At 36.6% G+C, this 18,399-nt stretch overlaps 1 protein-coding gene and 2 long non-coding RNA genes across 8 annotated transcripts; 2 read left to right on the top strand and 1 right to left on the bottom strand.

The window, feature by feature from the left end:
• Positions 1 to 2,217: 2,217 nt before the first annotated feature.
• Positions 2,218 to 5,558, bottom strand: LOC118481088. 3 transcript variants are annotated; one of them, XR_004864338.1, is made up of 4 exons: positions 5,109 to 5,558; positions 3,289 to 3,381; positions 2,727 to 2,977; positions 2,218 to 2,649 (listed from the first exon to the last, which is right to left on the bottom strand). It is a non-coding gene; the product is annotated as an uncharacterized LOC118481088 (long non-coding RNA). The 3 variants fall into 3 exon arrangements; XR_004864339.1 differs by lacking the exon at positions 5,109 to 5,558 and adding an exon at positions 3,985 to 4,742; XR_004864337.1 differs by lacking the exon at positions 5,109 to 5,558 and having other exon boundaries at positions 3,289 to 3,539.
• Positions 5,559 to 7,020: 1,462 nt separating this feature from the next.
• LOC118481085 lies at positions 7,021 to 8,084 on the top strand. 2 transcript variants are annotated; one of them, XR_004864333.1, is made up of 3 exons: positions 7,021 to 7,680; positions 7,789 to 7,928; positions 8,023 to 8,084. It is a non-coding gene; the product is annotated as an uncharacterized LOC118481085 (long non-coding RNA). The 2 variants fall into 2 exon arrangements; XR_004864336.1 differs by having other exon boundaries at positions 8,003 to 8,084.
• Positions 8,085 to 9,005: 921 nt separating this feature from the next.
• Positions 9,006 to 17,205, top strand: LOC118481081 (putative disease resistance protein RGA1). 3 transcript variants are annotated; one of them, XM_035976184.1, is made up of 4 exons: positions 9,006 to 9,401; positions 9,723 to 9,862; positions 13,600 to 16,391; positions 16,852 to 17,205. In XM_035976184.1, the coding sequence occupies exon 3, from the start codon at positions 13,605 to 13,607 to the stop codon at positions 16,050 to 16,052; it is 2,448 nt and encodes an 815-aa protein (XP_035832077.1). In that variant the 5' UTR covers positions 9,006 to 9,401; positions 9,723 to 9,862; positions 13,600 to 13,604; the 3' UTR covers positions 16,053 to 16,391; positions 16,852 to 17,205. The 3 variants fall into 3 exon arrangements, 2 of the variants coding, with proteins under 2 accessions (XP_035832077.1, XP_035832075.1); XM_035976182.1 differs by having other exon boundaries at positions 10,735 to 16,391; XR_004864328.1 differs by lacking the exon at positions 13,600 to 16,391.
• Positions 17,206 to 18,399: the final 1,194 nt, after the last annotated feature.

The raw sequence follows: 18,399 nt of genomic DNA, 5'->3' as shown, positions 1-18,399 counted from the left end.
TTTATGTCGATATAACTATATGGGTGTTTCAAGGCTAAGTCACCCGAGTGGAACCACCCGTGTGCGAAAGCCTCAGAATTGACTTTCAGGTTCTTTAAGTAACCTTTCATAACAACATTCCCACGAAACACGATCTCACCACCGATGCCTCGACAATTAACTATAGAGACCATATGTCGTCCCTACATATTAATTTTTTTAATACTTTTTTTTATTTTTACTGTTTACCCTAATTTTTTTACCTGAATTCAAACGACATAAAATTGCAAAACCAAAAGTTCAAACTACAAAATATTCATCCTAGTTATCAAATTCAAGCATCAAAATAAAAATGAGTTATCGAGTTCAAACTTCGAATTAAAAGTTAAATGCAATAACTAATTCTTAATCATCATCGTGACCCATTTTTCGTTTCACTGCATGTTGTTGTATTTCCATAATTGCTTGGTTTGAGAATGGCCACACTTGCGCTTCTTGTTGTCACATTTCTTGCATTTCTTCTTGCAATTCTTCCGATTGTTGTTGTCGTGGCGGAGGGTATGAAATCGATATTTCGTGGGTGACATCTATAACAACACGACCAACACCGCGTATGTGCCCATTCCTATGACCTAAGGCACTTTTGAGTTCCCCGATTTCATCAACTGGTAATGTATTGTATCATCCGCATCTCTCAGACGCTCTCGCTAACTCGTCTTGAATTTTACCCTACATTAAACGATACATTAGATTTTTTACTAAAATTCGACAACATAACTGCTTTAAAATCGATAAAACCAACCTGTTCCATCATTGATAATAAAAAATAACAACTCATTTATTTCAATAAATGCAACTATACTAACAATAATATCCCATGTTTGGGGAAATGTCATAGAAATGTAACCAAGTTTCTCTAGTGTTCCAATTAAGTCATCCAAACCTTTTTTGTCTCTTTAAAATAACTAAACTTTAATTTAGTGTTCTAATACTACGTAATTACCAGGTCACCAGGTTACCACTTTTTTCTTTTTATTTTCTTTTAATGCTTATGTTTATGTTAATGTTTATATTGTCGATGGATTTTTTAAAATCAAAACATATTTTATACTACTTTTCAATCTTGTATATATCACCAGACTCTTAAACACGACGATAAAAACTAACAACCTTTGATGAGGGAGACCAAGTATGGTTGCTTTTTTCATTTTTGAAGGTTGATAGACGAGGAGGTGGATTTAAAGATGAATAAAAACTGTGAGAAATTGGAAGGTTTAGACGAATTTTGAGGTGAAGTCTGCATTTCCTTTTAGTCGAGAGAAATCAAGTATTTAACTTGACTCTTTGAATTTTACCTATGATGATGCATCATCTTTAGTTTATTTAGTGGAAGATGGCCTTCATCAGAAACGAGGAAGAAGAAGAATCTTTTATTTAAAAAGGTTCATTATAATAAATTCTAGTATTATATTTTAAGGTAAAGAAAAAATATAATTATTTATTCAAATGTAAAAACTAAATAAAGAAACATGACCTGCTATATTATTAGGGTAACCTGGAAATTGCATAACATTAGAACAATAAATCAAACTTGAGTGATTTTTGAGAGACAAAATAAGAATGAGTGACTTTAGTGGAACATGTTAAAAACTTGGTTACTATTCTGTAAAGTTGCCCCCCGATGTTTAGTCTAATGAAGTGGTTTCGGGTCAACATAAGTAAATAAAAGTGGGTTCGGGTCATTTTAACCCCTTTAAACGTAAAGTTGGATATTATTAACCAAACAATATATATCAATAAAAACTTGTTAGATCCGAACATACACAAGTAGTTCTCTTGTTAATGAAACACCATGTTACCTAAAATTTCAAGTTACATGGTAAAATGTTAAAAAAAAATAGTTTATCACTGGTATAAAGCTCAGTAGACACATGACTTGATATTAAATTAAATTAAACATTTCTGTCCAAGAAAAAACAGTATAAACAAGTGGAAAAAAACTTGTCATGTTGATATAATATAGTTGTCATCAACCTATATGACACACTTGTTATGTATACTAACTTTAATTATTTTAGATTCACGTCATCTATATGCGCATACCGCAAGCGGGGCGTAATGATGAAACCGGGTAATAGCTTTAAATGGGTCAAAATCACCCGACCCGCTTTAGACCCGTTAAACTAAAAAAATGGACATAATAAGTGTATTAAAGTGGGTTCTGCTCATTTTGACCCGTTTAATCTAAAAAGCTGGACATATTAAGTTAAACTAAAAAAATGGACATAGTAAGTGTATTAAAGTGGGTTCGGCTCATTTTGACCCGTTTTCTCTAAAAAGCTGGACATATTAAGTTAAACTAAAAAAAGACATAATAAGTGTATTAAAGTGGTTTTCTTTGTTTCTTTTATTTGCATTGCATCATCTTATATAGGCAGGATCCAAGAACACCGTATGAATAAGGTCAACCCACTTTCACAGTTTATAATTCTTTGGGCAGCAACTCTTTGCTCTTTCAACATCGTCATAACCTCCATATTTCAAAAAATGTTCTTTCAGTCTATTCTTTCGACTTCTGTAGCGACTCGGACATTCGGCAATGATTCCGAGCTCAATCCCTGCCCACTGGTTGGCGTCGCCATCTTTATACATGTTTAGATTAAAGTAATCCTATAAAAACAAATAATTAGAAAATATGTAAGTTACGAAACTGATATATGAATAAAACATTACGCACGAGCCCTTACGAAAAGTGAGGGATACACGGCTCTTTTTTGTACTGAGGTGGAACACTCTGCCAATCTTTAAAATGCATAGGAACTACACTTGCAATAGTGTTGGAGATAAATCTTATAAAATCCGAGGAATGCGGTCCAGTGAACTCATACTGACATGCCTCATCAGAAAAGTAAATGGGTAATACCTCACTCTGGTTTTATTCACATTTTTTTAAATAATTTTACGTTTTTCGCCCGTCCACGCTTTCTCTTGGCTTGTGCTACATTCAAACATAAAACTGAAAAGTTAGCCAATCGAAAAGATATTCTGATCTAAGTCGACCCGCAATTTTATTCGATTTCAAACGACTAAAATCGAAGAAGCGACCTTCTAATGTAAGTCGACCCGCAATTTTATTCATGTTCCTTTAGATTTTTTTTTTTTGTTCTTATCAAGTGTTAAGTGTTGACAGAAGATGCATCTACCAGTTCCATTGTGTGGAGAAAACCAATAAAGAAACACAGAAAAAAGAAGTAAAAACTGAAAAAGAAAAGAAGGAAAAAAATTAGTTAATTAAATGAAACAACTTACAAGACTCGCCAACGCTTTGGATTGTGTTTGGATTCCTATTGGGGTCCTGACTCCCACCATCTCCCCCGTGTCCATGTGCAACATCAACCATTCCTTCAACAAAAAACTAACGCGTAGTATAGATATAGGGGTGCAAACGAGCCTAGCGGCTCGCGAGCTACTCGAGATCGGCTCGAGAAAAAGCTCGAAACGAGTCGAGCCTTATCGAGCCCGAGCCGAGCTTGAGCCTAAAAACAAAGCTCGTTTGTTTATCGAGCCCGAGCCTTGCATGTGAAGCTCGTTAGGCTCGTCGAGCCTTATCGAGCCTTAATGTAAACGAGCTGAGTCGAGCCGAGCTTATTTAAACTTGTTTACAAACCGACCTCGAACCTAAAAATAAGCTTATTTAGTAAACGAGCCCGAGCCCGAGCTTCACTTATCGAGCTCGCGAGCTTAAAAGTCTATTATTTTTATTTAATATACTAATTAATAGATAATAAACGAGCCGAGCCCGAGCCGTGCTCGAGCTTGAGAAAATACAAACGAGTCGAGCTCGAGCTTTGAAAACAAAGCTCGAATCCAGCCAAGCTCTCATAAGTTAATCGAGCTCGAGCCTGGTCGAGCTCGGGCTCGGCTCGTTTGCACCCCTAATTTATAGATATAATAAACAAAAATAAGGAATTTAAACAATTTAACATGAATTAATTATAAACATACATTCAATCAGAATCATCACTAGTATAACATGTGTATAAAAGATCGCTGTTGTCGTCGGCCATAACATCACCATTTATTTTGACTTCCTCATCTGAAGGGTCATTTTCTTGTATACTATCCCCAAAAAACATGGTAATTTATTTTGACTTCCTCGTCTATAGAGGCGAAACTCGTCATCCCAATAGGAGGGTCATAACAAATCTTGAACATAACTAAACTAGTCGTTTAAATCCTAATAAGCAGCACAAAGTTTGAACCCTTAACTAGTTGCTTAAATGTTTATCCATTGACCAAAAAAATGGGTCAATTAACACCTTGACTACTTTTCTAAACCACTAATCCATTACCAGCAATCAAGGTAGATGGAGATTAATAGTTTGACTTGTGAGGTCCAGTTGGGGATTAATAGCGGCGCAGCTTGTTGCCCGTTTACCAACTATCTTGATGTAAATTATTACCCTCTGCCATGGTTGTAAAACAAGGTCTCCAAGGCCGAGCACTCCCCGAGTAGTCACTACAAGGTTGGTTGCTGAGGCGACTTTCTTCAACTCCGCCTAATTACTCGGAATCGATGAAACGCCGTAAACATCGGCCAAAATCGGATCTTGTAAGTCAACTCGGGCCGAGTCTTACTTAAAATAAAATAAAACATAATTTCTATGCATATCATATTAAAGAATGAATATCAGTTTCATGTATTTTGTTATAAATATTAGTAAATTTATATTATTTGAAACATATCTGAAAACTAATTTCTTTATAATTTGACGTGTCCGAGTACTCTCAACTCCCCGGTTGACCGACTAGGGAGCGCCTAGCGACTTTTGCAACCATGCCCTCTGCAATGGAACAAAATATAACAAATATCCAGCAAATAAGGAGCAGCAAAAACAAGTAAAATATAACAAATATAACAAGTACATAGACATTTTGTACTACTACAATTTGTTGAATCATGTAGTCAAACCCAATTCACCACTAAAAGGGGCACCCAATTGGCCTGTACACAAACCCTAATAAAATTCCAATTGACCAGTACACAAACCCAATTGTCCAGTACAACGAAACTGAAATATTAAATCTCAAAAAGCAAAAAAGTAAATGGAGAAATATGAAGGGATTACCGGCTGCTTGTGGAGTCTTTGGAACTGTGCAAAATCCGAAACACGAACTCGAAAACCCGATTTTTGTGTTAGAAGTCAGCTACTAGTCTGCTTGTGGAGCCCAAGTTTCATGATTTGGATTTGGAACTTCGATTTGGTGGAGATTACGGCGGCGGTGGGAGAGAGAGACCTCCGGTTGATCTTGTGGTGGGGATGACGGTAGACGTCTGGTGATGGTTGATCTTGTTGCAGTGGTAGGGATGATGGTGGGGGTGGTGGTGGATAGTGTGTGTGAGGGTTTAAGGTGGAGGAGCAGTGGTGATAGTGGTGCGATGCAGTGATGAGAAGTGCAGGGGTGGTGAAGGTGTGGTGGCGGTCATGTGGAGTAAAATGCATTTTGGGCCCCTGAGCATGTCAGCTGGCATCAGGTCGAGTGCCCAAAATCCTTTTTTTTTTTTTGTTCCTCTTCTTGAGTCCCCCACCCAGCTTTGTTAGTTTGACCGTTAAGTGAAGAGGTATTTTAGTAATCTCACAATATTTAAAAAAACAAATAACAAAACAATATTTAAAAAACCAAATAACAAAACATTGTATACTACCCAGAACTTCATTGTTCAAGTAATACCTAGAACTTCATAAACATCTTCATGAACATGAACACGTTCAAGAACATTATTATTTAATGCGTAATCAAACATAAATTCTAATATAAGACCACCCGTAATGGGGCGTTTTATGAAAAAAAAAAAAAAACGTCCTAAAACGAGATTTTTAAATATATTGTTTTATTATTTGGTATATAAAATTACATTTATCTCAACCCGTGTAATAAACGAGATTTTTAAAAATATATTTTCTATTATTTGGTATATAAAATTACATTTATTCAACCCGTGTAATACACGGGGTTCTAACCTAGTTAATAAATAAGTAGTTACCTATATACACAATAAATCAATTAATAAAAAATAATTATTTGTAATCAACAAAAGAATGACAAGAAGCAAATTAGAAAATCTTTTGATGATTGCGAAAGCTTACAAAATTCTTGAATGTATATGTATATATAGAGAGAGAAACGAGAATAACTAAATTTAGCATATTAGAACCTCTCTTAACACTTCTGTCTAAAGGTATTTCTACGTATGATTTGTTAACCAATCCTATTGGCTATCACAATTAAAAGTTATCAAAATCGAACTCCAACTCTCGTTTGTTATTAATTAGTCAGTAAAATTTGTTAATAATTTATCTTGTATGTTTTGTGATTTAGGTTTTTAGATATATGGTTCCAGTTGGTATTTGGGGATTGTGGAGTCTAGAAATTTTGGTAGGCCATCAAGTAACAAGTTACTACTTGTTGCATTTGAACTTGGATCTAATTCGCAAACACTTTGTGAATGAATCTTGGTCCCATTTTTTTTTCACTCGTTTGTCTCTTTCATATTAATCATTGCTTGTAGAGTTTGTTTTTTTTACAGAATTTATTCCTTTATCTTTATTTACTCACGCTCCTTTAATAGTAAACAATATTTTTTTATATAAGGACCTCGTTTTAAACTCATAAAAAGGATTGAGCCGTCCCTAAACCTAGGTATACAAGATGATTATGATTAGAGTAATGAAATTAGAACTATAAGTTGACAACTTACAGTACATGGGCTTTTCCAAAGAGGATCGCACTTTAAAACAAGATTTTATGTAAAGTTTAGAGTTAAATGCCATTTTACTCCCTGTGGTTTGGACCAGTTTGTCAGTTTAGTCCAAAGGTTTCATTTTTCGTATCTGGGTCCAAAACAGTTTCATCGTTGTCATTTTGGTCCAACTAACTTAACCCCATCCATTCACCTTTGTTAAGTCAAGGGCATTTTGGTCATTTCCTCTTTTCATTTAATTAAACCTTTATTTTTCCCACCCATTTTCATTTGCCCACTTTCTCTCTCTCTACTTTCTCCCTCAGGAAAACTCTCTCTCGGCACTACCGTCCCCGTGTCCGATTTTCCTTCCTTTGGTGGCCAAATCCCACATATAATCCCTCCAAAACCACCTGATCTAGGTGTAATTGTGGCTGCTACTTCATCGACTACCCATGTGCTCTCTAAATTGGAGATTTCCAGATCCACCGCCGGAGAAGCAGATCCAGAACCCAACCAGATCCCTGCCGGCAGAACCAGATCCACCGCCAGAACTCCGACGAACCCTTCGACGTCCATTCCGACACCATTAACGGTAATTATTTCTACCATTCCACTCGTTTTTTGATTCTAAACAAAACCCCTCTGTCAATTTGCCATGACAGAGGGGATTCAACAATCAATTTGGTGGATTTGAAATCTAGGGTGCTTGAGGATTTGGGGTTAGTTTCAGTCACCAACGCAGGTGATGGTGATGGTGGTGGTGGTCGAGTGCAGATGGTAGTGGTGGTGGTGGCGGTGGTGGTTCCCAATCCAAATTCCCCCCATTCAAAATTTTGTGCTCTCAAACATTCATCTCTCTTCCCTCTCGATCCGTTCGTTTCCAGGAAAAACTTCCACCGACGAACCACAACACCAGACTGACCAATAAACTACTACTCTCTGCGACTGCCATTTAGGTAACATGGAACCATAAAGCCACTGTTGTTTTCTTAAATGCAATTTGATTTATGAACCTTGGAGGATCAAATATGTGAAGTTTATGTTAATGGATTTCGATTATGCAGAGACCGAAACAAAGGGGTTTACCCGGACTGAATCGAGACCGGTGAAGGGAACTTCCTGTGAATGATTTTAACTTTTAATATGCACTCTTTTGTTAAGGTCTGCCTGCCTGCTGAAATTCACTATTATGCTAGGTTTGAAGGTATTGTTTTATTTTGCTTTGCAAACTTTGAATTTTACAATTAATGTTTGAATTCATGATGAATCTTTGATCAGTGCTGCGATTTTGGGTGCAGTTGACCTTGTTGCATATGATTGATGATGTTGAGAGTCTATGCATATCAAGTGTTCGAAGAAAGTTGTTCTTTTTTTCTTCCAATTTTATTCACCATTGTGTAAGTAACTGGTTAGTTGTTTAAGTTAGGGGTGTAAACGAGCCGAGCTACTTGCAAGCCACTCGAAACTGGCTCGAAGCGAGCCTGGGACTAAAAATAAGCTTGTTTAGTAAACGAACTCGAGCTGGCTCATGAGCCTAAACAAGCACATTATTTATACAATTTTATAATTAATATATTAACTGTGTGTATATATTATGTTAATTTCCAACCACATGACTCGAGCTCAAGCTGGCTCATGAGCCTAAACAAGCACATTAGTAAACGAACTCGAGCTAGCTCATGACCCTAAACAAGCACATTAGTAAACGAATTCGTGCTGGCTCATGAACCTAAATTACAGGCTCGATCTTGAGCTTGAAAAACTACCCATGACTCGAGCTCGAGCTTTCATATGAGCTCAAGCCTAGTCGAGCACGGGCTTGGCTCGGCTTATTTGCACCCCTAGTTATAGTAGATGCAAACAAGTTTGATGATAGTTTTTCTAACATGAAAAAATCCACCATTTGTCTATTGCAGTTTCCACTACATGTTATCCAAAGACGTTAGCAACAAATTATTTGACCCTTATGTAGCATGATGCATTGGTGGTTTATCACCATATCTAACTTTGTCTTCTTTTTTTTTAGTTAATTACTGTATTCGTCCTTGTGGTTTGTCAAAAATCACTATTTCAGTCCTTTAGTTAAAAAATTGCGATTTCAGTCCATGTGGTTTCACTTTTGTAACCATTCAAGTCCCTGTGGTTTCACTTTTGTAACCATTTCAGTCCCTGTGGTTTCACTTTCTTAGCCATTTTAATCCATTTATTTTGTTAGTACAAGGACTGAAATGGTTACGAGGTGGACTGAAATGGTTGGGAAACGACAGGGACTGAAATCGCAATTTTTAAACTAATGGACTGAAATAGTGATTTTTGACGAACCACAGGGACGAAAACAGTAATCAACTCTCTTTTTTTGCATTGGTTAATCACTACCGTGTCATATGATCCTAATTTGTTTGCATGTCACTAGTGATTATCATCTCGAGTCACCGTATACTCAATTGTGTTAACAGGACTTGTAGGTGTGGTACCTCATGGTGCAAGTTCACCAGTAACATGCTTTATTTTTTATTTGCATTGCCACTGCTTTTAGTTTTTAACGACTCTCGTTGTTCTTAGCAAAATCTGTGTTTTTAAACTTATTTTTCGCATTCTATCTGCAACTGCAGGAGAAATAAACTGCAAAAAGTGTTCTCTAAGACAAGCATTACTGTGATTGCCGGCTTGTTGTGAGGTATGCATTCGCACTCTCGTCGTATGGTTAAGTAGCGTGATTACAAGCTGTATTTATAACTTTATGTTGATTTAAGTGTTTACAATTTATAATACTTAATCTGAGTCTTCACTAAAAAGTTTGTTTTTTAATGGTTTACTTGTCACTGTTAAAAGTGATGGATCCATTACATGATGATTTGATATAATTTGGGCATGTTTTTAAATATCAATTACATAAATGGTTGTAGTAGCTTATTATGAATTCTATCTGCTTGTAATTAATTAGCTGTGTATTTGGGATTAATGAGATAAGGGTGATGTGTGCTAATCTTTTTTATAGGTGCAATGGTTGAAGACACAAGTAATGAAATTGGAATGAGAAATAGTAGAGAAGCATTCGACGATGAAGAAAATTAAAGACAATATGAAGTTATACTCGGGAGATTTTCTTTTGAGTAAACTGCCAAAATGGTCCCTGAGGTTTGTTCACTTTTGCCACTTTAGTCCGAAACTCAAACCTTTTGAATCTGGGTTGCTGTGGTTTCAATTCTGTTGCCATTTTCATCCAAAATCAAAATCTGGTCAGGTTTTTCAGTTAACATTAGGGCTGTAAACGAGCCGAACCGAACCAGGGTGGGCTCAGGCGCGGCTCGTTTAAAAATCGAATCGAGCCAAACCAACTCATTTTTCTTAACGAGCTGGAAAGTTGGGCTCGGCTCGTCAAAAGCTCGAGCCAGCTCGTGGCTCGTCGAGCTGGCTCGTTTATTTAAAAAAAATATTTTTTGTATTTTTTTACACATAATGATATACATAAAACCAAAAAACAATAAATAGAACATTATTTAGGCTAATAGAATAGTAATTTTGTGCAAACTATAAATAAAACAAAAAAGAAAAGACTCTATGTTACTTACCTTAATATATATTTTTTAAAATCAATATTACTAATTAAGACTATAGCTTAACAATTTATTTCTTTCGATAAAAAGATAACCATGTTTTTAATTAAACATTTCTTAAATATATTTGAATACACAAATATATATAATTTGGGGTTTAATTTAAACGAGCTAAACGAGCGAGCTAACGAGCCAACTATCGAGCGAGCCAATAATCGAACCTACCTTGGCTCGGGCTCGGCTCGTTTACAAACTGAGCCGAGCAAGCTCGTTTAAAACCGAGCTGACTTCGAACCGAGCTTTTTTCGAGCGAACTTCGAGCGAGCCACGGGCTTTTTGAACAACCCTAGTTAACATCTAGCTTTTTTGTCTTTTTTTCTCCCTTTTAACAAATGGTAAAATGGTCTTTTAACGATTTTTTTTGTCTTGTGATGTGTGCCACCACAAGAGCAGAACTCTTTGGCGTAACACACGGTGGGACGAAAACCCGGTTGGGCTAGGGAATCGAACTGACAACCTCACACAAGACTTAGTTTAAATCCTCGATCGCCTATATCCACCCCAATTGAACTTGAGTCTCCATTGGAAAACCCAAGCCTCCTACCACTAGGCCACACGTGGGGGGATCATATAGCATTATATGATGCATTTGAAAGTGAAAGTATTTTACTTTATTAAGCATGCCAATAAATAAAGGATTAAAGGAAGTAGCCAATTGCTAGAGATAGTAGCTTGTAAAGTAATTATTGTATTCATGTTGAATGAAGTAATCAATTTCCTCTTAAGTAAGGCAGTAGAACTTGACTTGTAAAATTAAGTACCATACTACAATAAATAGAGACAGAGATAGAAATGGGACAAGTGTTGAATACGTCAAATTAAGTGTAAGCATATAAGGGTTGAATGTTTTATTTAATTTTGGGTCGATTAGTTTATTCATTTAACTAATTATAGAGCAGATGCTGGCCGGTGATAATAATATTAAACCATCCAAGTGATCTTTCTAATTAACATGTTAGCCGGTGATAATGATATTTACCTGCCCAAGTACGTAGGCAATGAGCTGGACGTGAACCCGATGGTAACGCTTGAACTACTACCAGTTCATTGATTAGAATAAAATAATCACAAATTGTTTAGAAAAACCAGCTAGCCAGGCTGCCTAAGCTCCCTAACCTTATCAATAAGGGTATAAACAAGCCTAGAAGCTCAAGAGCTACTCGTTATCTTTTCGGTTAAAAGCTCGAACGAGTCAAGCTTTAACGAGCTCGAGCCTGAAATAGAAAGCTCATTTAGGCTCACAAAGCTAAGGTAGGGTCTGAGGAGGTTAAGATGTAGACAACCTTACCTCTATCCCGTAGGAATAGAGATGCTGCTTTCAGCCTTACCTCTATCCCGTAGGAATAGAGATTCGAACGGTACGCGTCGAAACGGTTCGCGTCGAAACGGTACTGGTCGAATAGATTCGCGTCGAAACGGTACGAAACTAGTCCCGGCCCGAAACTCGTGTCGGCCTAAAACCCGTCTCGTGCGGAAACTCATGTCGGTCTAAAACCCGTTGCGATCCTAAACCCGTCCCGTGCGGAAACCCTTGTCGGCCCGAACCCGATCCGAACCGACCCGTTTCGATCTAAAATCCGCCACGTGCCAAAACCCGTCTCGGTCCAAAACTCAATTCGAACTAAAACCGTTCTGATCCAAAACCTATTTCGTGTCGTAACCAGTCTTGTGCGGATATTTGTGCCGGGCCGAAACCCATTCAGATCCGAAATCTGACCCGTTTCTTTAAGGTGCTAATCCACATCAACCCATTTCTTAAAAGTTGTCGACCCCCTTTGACCCTAGAATAACAAAATGGAATTTTAATTGACCGGTTTAGTTCAAATATTTTTGGAAGCAGCCTCTCTATCCCTAGGGGTAGAGGTAAGGTGTGCCTACATCCCACCCTCCCCAGACCCTACAAATAGCTTTGCTATTTGTGGGATTTTACTGGGTATGATTGATTGATTGAGTTCAAATATCATACCCAAACTAACCTATATAATTTTAAAAGCAACCCAAAGTAACCCACTTGAAAGCTTTTGGGTCAAGATTGCCACTCATGATCCTTTAATCGTAAACGATATTTTTTTTATATAAGGACCCGTTTTAACTCATAAAAAGGATTGAGCCGTCGGTATACAAGATGATTATGATTAGAGTAATCAAATTAGAACAATAAGTTGACAGCTTACATTACATGGGCTTTTCCAAAGAAAATCGCACATTAAAACAAGATTTTATTTTTGTATAGCTGTAAATAAATGAAGTAAGTAGCCAATTGCATGAGATAGTAGCTTGTAAAATTTTGTAAAAGAAGCAAATTTGATGATACAAATCACAAAACAAAAGAATACACCAATTCACATAACAATGTTGACACAATTTGCATATGAATTTAACAACATACAACATAATTTACAACTTACACGTCTTAACATGTCCCATATCCTTTGCTTTAGCCCTTAGCAAGTGTTTATTAATCTTTCCCGTAGCGGTTTTCGGCAACAAACCGAAAACAATCGATTTCGGACCCAATAACCCGGGTTGTTCTCAGCTTCTGCGGAAAAACTTCATTATATCCTCCGCTCTTTTACTTTCATCCAATTTCCCCACTCATTGAACAAGTTGCTTAGGAGCACTTGGTAGTAAGTTTTTGCCATGTTGAATTTCTTGACCAGGCATTCACCGAGTCACGTGTTTATGAAACCAACTATGTACCCAATAACTAAACTTTCTGTTCGGTTTGGTTCGGTTTGGTTCGGTTTGATTCGGTTTAGTTCAGTTATGTGGACGCTCAAAACGGGAATCTTCACACAAAAGTCGTAATTAAATAATAAATAGAGACCGAGATAGAAATGAGACAACTGTTGAATACGTCAAATTAGGTGTACGTATATAAGAGTTGAATGTTCTATTAAATTTTGGGTCGATTAGTTTATTCATTTAACTAATCCAAGTGGTCTTTGTAATTAACTTGTTTAATCCTTGTGTTAACATGTCCAATTACGTAAGCAATGAGCTGGACGTGAACCCGATGGTAACGCTTGAACTACTACCAGTTCATTGATTAGAATAAACTAATCACAAATGGTTTAGAAAAACCACCTAGCCAGGCTGTTTGAGCTCCCTAACCTTTTCAATAGTTGGTGATTGGTGGATTGACTTTTCCATTTCTTCACTTTCTTGCTTTTGTTTCCAAGCAAACATTCAGTTCTTGAATTACTATCAATCTTTGAGTGGCATACACAAATTTGTGATTCTTTCATTTTGAAATAGTAATCATGGCAGATGTGGGTGTTGCGGTCCTTGTGAAGGAGGTGGTGCGGATACTGGGTTCTGTAGCTAACCAAGAGTTTACTCTACTTAGGGGACTCGAAGATGATATTTCGAGTCTCAAGGATGATTTCGAGCAGATCCAAGCTGTTCTTCGAGATGCAGAAGAGAAACGTGTCAAGAATAATGCTGTAGAGGTGTGGCTTAAGCGTCTCAGATCAGCATCCTTGGAGGTAGAAAATGTGTTGGATGAGATCTCTACCGAAGCTTTGCTACAAAGTCTACACAAAAAACAAGTCGAATTCAGGGTAAGAGCCTTCTTCTCCTCTAATCAAAATAAATATATGACCCGTGTTAGGATTGCTCACAAGGTCAAAGACATAAAAAGTAAGCTGGATGTCATAAATTCCGAGAGATTTAACTTAGATTTGACCCCTTTAGTTCCCACAAGTCATGTTGACGATACTGAAGATGTGGGTCAGATGCCAGATAGGGAAACAAGCTCGGTTATACACGATACTTCAGTTATCATGGGAAGAAATGAAGAAAGGGATATGGTAATAGGAGATATATGTAACAAGGATATAGGGAAACATGAGAATGGGGAGGTTCCGGTGTACGGTATATGGGGTATGGGAGGCTTGGGAAAGACTACTCTGGCTCAGTTAGTCTATAACCATGAAACGGTGAATCAATATTTTGACTTAAAATGTTGGGTCTACGTCTCTGAAAACTTCCAAGTGAAAGAGATAATGAGAAAAATTATTGAATTGATAGATAACTGCGGGTGTATAGATACACAGCTAGAGAAGTTGCAGGTGTCCCTCCGGAACAAATTAAGGGGAAAAAAGTTTCTAGTTGTACTAGATGATGTTTGGGTCGAAGAGAATGAAAAGGCCAAGTGGGAGGAGCTAAGTAAAACATTAACTTGTGGGGCTGAAGAAAGTATTGTAGTGATGACAACGCGGTCACAAACAACTACTCGAATAATGGCTAAGGTTCCTGAGTTACAACATAAACTAGGATGTTTATCAGAAGAGGATGCGTGGCTGTTATTTAAGAAGCTTGCTTTTGCACAAGGAAGAGAAGGGGGTGACATAAGTGAGCTAGAGCCTATTGGAAGGGAGATTGTTGGGAAATGTAAAGGGTTGCCTTTGGCAGTGAAGACCTTGGGTAGCCTAATGTGGTCAAAAAGTAGTACAAACTATTGGCAATATGTGAAAGACAACAATTTATGGGAGTTGGAAGAAATTCATGTGGTGCCTGCTATTTTGAAGTTAAGCTATGATAACTTGCTTCCACATTTAAAGAGATGTTTTGCTTATTGTTGTCTGTTTCCTAAAGGCTATGCTATGACAAAAGATGAACTAACTATGTTGTGGGTGGCAAATGGTTTTATTCCACCCAAAGGAGGAAACAACTTGTATATGCTTGGGGAGGAAATTTTTAATTGCTTGGTTTGGAGGTCGTTTTTCATTGTTAAGGCCGACTCCAAGGATGATGAATATGTAATGCATGATCTGATGCATGACATGGCACGACATGTGATGGGAGATGATTGTTTAGTCATAGAGCCCGGTAAGGAGGTTATAATCCCAAACGGGGTCCTTCATTTGAGCTCATCATGTCCAGATTATCAATTTTCACCCCAAGAGTTAGGCAAGTTAGCGTCATTAAGGTCGGTATTCATGTTCCAAGGCGGACACGGACACTGGTATAAGTGTAACATTAGCCAGATTTTCAACCACGTGCAGCTAAGGGTATTATACTTGCGTGGTGTCAACTTGAATACATTGCCAGAATTAGTCTGCAAACTCAAACATTTAAGATACTTGAATTTATCGGACTCAAGTATAGAAGTTTTATGTGAGTCCATTATTTATCTCCAAAACTTGCAAATGTTGCTTCTAAAACATTGTGGTAGATTGAAGAAGTTGCCTAAAGGCCTCAGATACATGAGGAATCTTCAACATTTGGACATCACTGGCTGTTATTGTCTGAGTCATTTGCCATGTGGAATCAAAGAACTATCTAGTCTCCGAACACTTTCATTTTTTCCTCTTCACAAGAGTATATTTCCTTTTTTAAACAAGAGTGTGGCCAAAATAGGGGAATTGGGGAGTCTAAATCTTCTTGAGGGGAATTTAAAGATACGTGGACTAGAGTCTGTTGGAGGCTTAAGTGAAGCCAAGAGTGCCAATCTCAAATGCAAAACAAATTTGTCAGCTTTGGCGTTAGACTGGTCAAAAAGTGTTTTTTCTATGCCTCTACAGCAAAAGTTTATACATTATGAAGAGGTTCTCGAGGGACTAGAACCGACTTCTAGTCTCAAGGAATTGAGTATATGGAATTACATGGGAAAGATTATTTCTCCAAGTTGGATGACCAATTTAAAGAATTTGGTTGAAATTACGTTTTTTTGGTGTCTGGAATGTTGGGAGATTACCCAATCTTAGGGTCATTACGCTGAGATATATATGTTCACTGAAGTGTTTCCATGATGACCACTCAAATATGTTAGGAGACACCACGGCTATGTTTCTTTCTTTACAAGAATTGTACATCTACGATTGTCAAGTTTTGAATTCCTTGCCAGCTAACCTTCCAAAACTGGAGGTTTTATCATTAGAAAACTGTAAGAAGTTAGTTTCTCTACCAGATGAGATTCAAAGTTTCAAGGATATGAAGAAACTTTATATAAGGAAATGTGATCTTCTATGGAGAAGGTATGACAAGAAGATCGGTGTAGACTGGCATAAAATTTCTCACATTCCCGATATCCAAATTTATCAAGAGTAAGATTATTTTTCTACCCCTTGAACTATTATGCTTACTTTTAGTTTTAATAATATTGAGGAAATTAATTTAATTGTAAAATGAACCAGGCAAAATTTTCATTTTAAATCTCACTTTCCTTAAGATGGCCAAACGTGAGCTTATTTCTTTTGTTTATCAAAAGAGTAGTGCCTGTAGGTAGTCTCAGACTTCAAAAAACGAATGACTAAAGTGTATTTGGTTTTTTAATAATGTTATTTTGTTTCAGTTGATTTTTTTATTTCATATATATATATATATCATTATAATTAATCGTAGAGTGGAAGAAAATTTTCAAAATTCATATGAATTTATTTCTGCTACCATAATAATGTTTTAGAAAGACTTATGAGTCCATATATAATAATATATACAAAATATGATTCTTGTTTCATTATGTGTATCGATAACAAAATTCATGAAATCTTATTTTTTATTTAGTGGTGAAGGTTCATTTAGTGATGATGACGAAGAAGATGAAGAGAAGATTGATGAGACTGACAAATGATGGTCGGTGACTTAAATTGAGGATGGTGTTTAACCTCATCAATATGGTATTTGCGTCTTGTTCATGACGTACACAAAAATTGACACTCTAAACACAAGGTAACCCTTGGTGTCTAGATTTTTATGTTTTGGTCTACTTTTGTTTCTTCAAAAAGGAGTTAGGATCATGCATGTTTTGGTTTACCTTGTTTGAAGCCGGGTAATTACACATTATGTGGTCCTAATTGTCTTTGTAGTTATGTATTGAAGCTTTCCAATTAAATAATAAGTGTGCGATTGATTGTTTGATGTGGAAAACCTTTTAATTCCGGTTTTATGCACATGTATATCATTGGAGATGTTCTCATTCACTTAACAAACAAATTTCCTGCTACCTTCTATGTAAGATGATACGCAAACAAAGTTTTTGGTAGGAAATACAAGGCCCATGATATATGGATGAAAATGTTTAACGGGTCGGGGGTGCTTGAACAAATAGTTACATACGGTTTGCTCAACTCTTGAGGTCCGAACACCTTCATCTAGACCTTTTTTACATTCTAGCCCCCCCCCCCCCCTCCCCCAATATTCATGATTTGTTTGATTTTGTTTAAATTGTAAAAAACGTACAAAACATAGGTTTTGTTAACTCACACGTTTAGTTAGTCTCTATTTTTAGTTTCATCGCGTCAACTCTCTCTAGTTTTAATTTTATCCCGGTGACGAGTAAAACATAGATTTACTTAATATAAAGTACTTTTGTGTCTGATTAATTTTTTCATTCAGAATTACATAAACGTACAACGTACTTTTAAAAAGTAAGTTTTTCTTGTTGGCTATTATTTGTGCCAACCTTCAAAAACACAAAGGTGACATGTGCCAAGTGCACCCATCAAAGCATCACATTGCGTTCATTCTCCTCTAAGTTCCCACACCTTTTCTCCTAAGTTTGCAGCTTTGCAAAATTTTAACATATAACTTTGAGCATTGATATCTCAGATTTTAGCTCGACGCAGTTTGATTTGTTACGAAAGTCTCATATAGTAGAATACAAACCCAAACACTAATGATCGAATTAACAATAGTTACATATATTTATGTCCAAAGTTAGAAAAATAATCATATTTCCCATTTTTGTGAAAACTCATTTTCACATATTTTTCCGAAACAGAGTGTTGTAAATGGTCTTGATCGGCATATTTATGTTTTGTGCATGAGTTCTTGGGGAATTTGGGTTGGATATCCACTAATGTAGTGCATTTTGGGTTGTACACTTTCCTTCGTTTTTTTTTTTTGTTGTTTTTTTTTTTGTTTTTTTTTTTTTTTGTATTATGAACTTATTGATGCATGACAAAAACACAAATATAGATAATACGAAAAAATGTGGAGTGGGGGTTAGATCCAAATGACAAAGCTATTGGAGTTATGTATTTATGTGATGTTACTCCCCTTGAGGTTAAGGGTTCGAGCCTTGCAAAAGGTGACAAAGCTATTGGAGTTATC

The sequence above is a fragment of the Helianthus annuus genome, chromosome 1 (genome assembly GCF_002127325.2).
Source record: "Helianthus annuus cultivar XRQ/B chromosome 1, HanXRQr2.0-SUNRISE, whole genome shotgun sequence".
In the NCBI taxonomy this organism is placed as follows: Eukaryota; Viridiplantae; Streptophyta; class Magnoliopsida; order Asterales; family Asteraceae; genus Helianthus; species Helianthus annuus.
The sequence above is the reverse complement of the archived record's forward strand: the minus strand, read 5'-3'. Positions and strand labels throughout refer to the sequence as shown.

Coding starts and splice junctions, on each gene's coding strand:
- LOC118481081 (XM_035976184.1), top strand. CDS start 13,605: ATGGCAGATGTGGGTGTTGCGGTCCTTGTGAAGGAGGTGGTGCGGATA.